This window comes from Molothrus ater, chromosome 4 (genome assembly GCF_012460135.2).
Source record: "Molothrus ater isolate BHLD 08-10-18 breed brown headed cowbird chromosome 4, BPBGC_Mater_1.1, whole genome shotgun sequence".
Lineage (NCBI taxonomy): Eukaryota > Metazoa > Chordata > Aves > Passeriformes > Icteridae > Molothrus > Molothrus ater.
This window is the reverse complement of record NC_050481.2, coordinates 62,535,967-62,538,088: the sequence shown is the minus strand read 5'-3', so window position 1 is coordinate 62,538,088 and position 2,122 is coordinate 62,535,967. Positions and strand designations below refer to the sequence as shown.

The following is a 2,122-nucleotide window of genomic DNA, read 5'->3' as shown; positions in this document are numbered from 1 at the left end:
GGCTCGGCCCGGCCCGGACGCGCTCGGTTCGGACACGCCCGGCCCGGACACGCCCGGCTCGGACACGCTCGGCCCGGACACGCCCGGCTCGGACAGGCTCGGCTCGGACAGGCTCGGCCCGGACACGCCCGGCCCGGACACGCTCGGCCCGGACAGGCTCGGCCCGGACACGCCCGGCTCGGACAGGCTCGGCTCGGACAGGCTCGGCTCGCAGCGCCATGGTGCAGCTCGGGGGCGGCCGCCGAGCTCCTCCGGCCCCGAGCGCGCCGCCGGCCTTCAGCATCGACAGCATCCTGCAGCGCCCGGCCAGGGAGCAGGGCACAGCCCGCTGCGCGCTGCCGGAGGAGGAGGAGGAGGAGGAGGAGGAAGAGGAGGGAGAGGGGCCTGAGGAGCAAGACCCCAGTAAAGGCTCCAGCGACTCGGGTACGGAGCCAGCAGCCGCCTCAGGCTGTCCCGCAGGTCGGGTCGCAGTCCGGCCCCCACCCAGGCGGTACCTGGGCACCCCCACTGCCGCCGGGCCGGGCCGGCCCAGCGCACACGGGCATACAGACACCGACACAGACAGACAGACACAGACACAAATACAGACACAGACACAGGCACACGGACACAGACACGCACACACAAATACAGACACACGCGAACACAGTCACAGGCACAGACACAGACACGGACACACAGACACACAGACACAGACACAGGCACACACAGACACAGACACGGACACACAGACACATACGCACACGCAGGAGGAGGGGAGGCTCCGCGGGCGGACGCGGGGGATGCCGCACACCACCCACCTGCTTCCAGCGTGCTGTGTCCCCCCTCCCGGCCTCCTCGGGCGGTCTGTCCCCTGCCCAGGAACCCCTCGCTCTCCTGTCACACAGCTGGCAGAGGGATTCCCTTGGATCCTTATGGAAGCGCCTCACCCTTCTTCTCCCCTCTGGAGGGTGTGGGACCGCGGCCAGCCCTCGGCAGCCCCCTCCCCATCCTGTCCCCCAGCCTCTCCCTGCGCTCCGCTGCCGGGCCGTGCGTGCATGCGGGGCGGGGGCGCGGGCTGCGACCGGGACTGATGCTGTGCTTTGCCTCTGCAGGCAGCGAGCCCCGCCGGCCCCGGGCAGAAGGGACGAGCCGCAGCCTTCGCCCCGAGGGCGGCGATGCGGGGTCCCCGCTCCCCGCGGAGGGGATACGCGGTCCCCGGCAGCCGCCGCCGCGGGAGGCCGGGGGCTCCGGCGCGGAGAACGGCAGATCGCCGGCGGCGGGCGGCAGGAAGAAGACACGGACCATCTTCTCCAAGAGCCAGGTGTTCCAGCTGGAGTCCACCTTCGACGTGAAGCGCTACCTGAGCAGCTCCGAGCGGGCCGGGCTGGCCGCCGCGCTGCACCTCACCGAGACCCAGGTGAAGATCTGGTTCCAGAACCGCCGCAACAAGCTCAAGAGACAAATGTCATCGGAGCCCGAGGGCCCGGGGCCGGCCGAGCCCCCCGGAGAGCCGCAGCCCCTCAGTGCCGCCTCGGCTCTCTCCCTCCCGGCCCTCTACAAGGACAGCCCCCTGCTCAGCCGCTGCCTGCTGCCGCTGCCTTTCCCCCTGCTCTGCCCGGGCAGCGCTATCCCCTACCTCTGCCTCCCCGCGCCGGGCAAACACTTCAGCCTGGTGGACGGGGACGTATAGCCCTGGCCTCCGACCTTGCCTTGCCGGGGGCCGCCCCGATTTTATTTATGACCCCGCTGTGCAGGTGGAGTGTCCGTCTTCGCCACAGCCACCACCCGGCCCACGGAGGGGCCGCCCGGGCTCCCCCCACGCGTGTCCGACACGCTGCCAAAGCTCGGAAGGGCGCTCGCTGCCAAGCCGCTCTCCCTCGGTGGCCATGACGGAGGAGATAACAGGGAGCCACGGGGACGTGCTCTGCCTGCCGCCCTTCCAAATTATCCCGTTCCGCTTTTACAGGAGGGCCGATGCTCTGCCTCAGTCCGTGGGGACCGTGTCCCCCTGTCTGTCCCAAGCACCGTGGCGGTCGCTTTACCGTGAACCGAGTCACGTTTCATACAGATTGGTAATGGCCAAGGCCGCTCTGTGCTTCTGTCTCTCAAACTCTCCTCCTGTAATATCCCTCCGAGTAGC

The 2,122-nt window shown here is 69.7% G+C and overlaps 1 protein-coding gene across 1 annotated transcript; it reads left to right on the top strand.

Moving 5' to 3' along the window:
• The first annotated feature begins 218 nt into the window (after window positions 1–218).
• LOC118685798 (homeobox protein HMX1-like) lies at window positions 219–1,672 on the top strand. Its single transcript, XM_036381453.1, has 2 exons — window positions 219–490; window positions 1,138–1,672. The coding sequence occupies exons 1-2, from the start codon at window positions 219–221 to the stop codon at window positions 1,670–1,672; spliced, it is 807 nt and encodes a 268-aa protein (XP_036237346.1).
• The last annotated feature ends 450 nt before the right edge of the window (window positions 1,673–2,122 follow it).

What these genes read in the sequence shown, in the direction of transcription:
- LOC118685798 (XM_036381453.1), top strand. Translation starts at nt 219, where the DNA reads ATGGTGCAGCTCGGGGGCGGCCGCCGAGCTCCTCCGGCCCCGAGCGCG. An exon ending in GTCCGGCCCCCACCCAGGCG is followed by an intron (nt 491 to 1,137) that starts GTACCTGGGCAC and finishes GACGAGCCGCAG; the next exon opens with CCTTCGCCCCGAGGGCGGCG.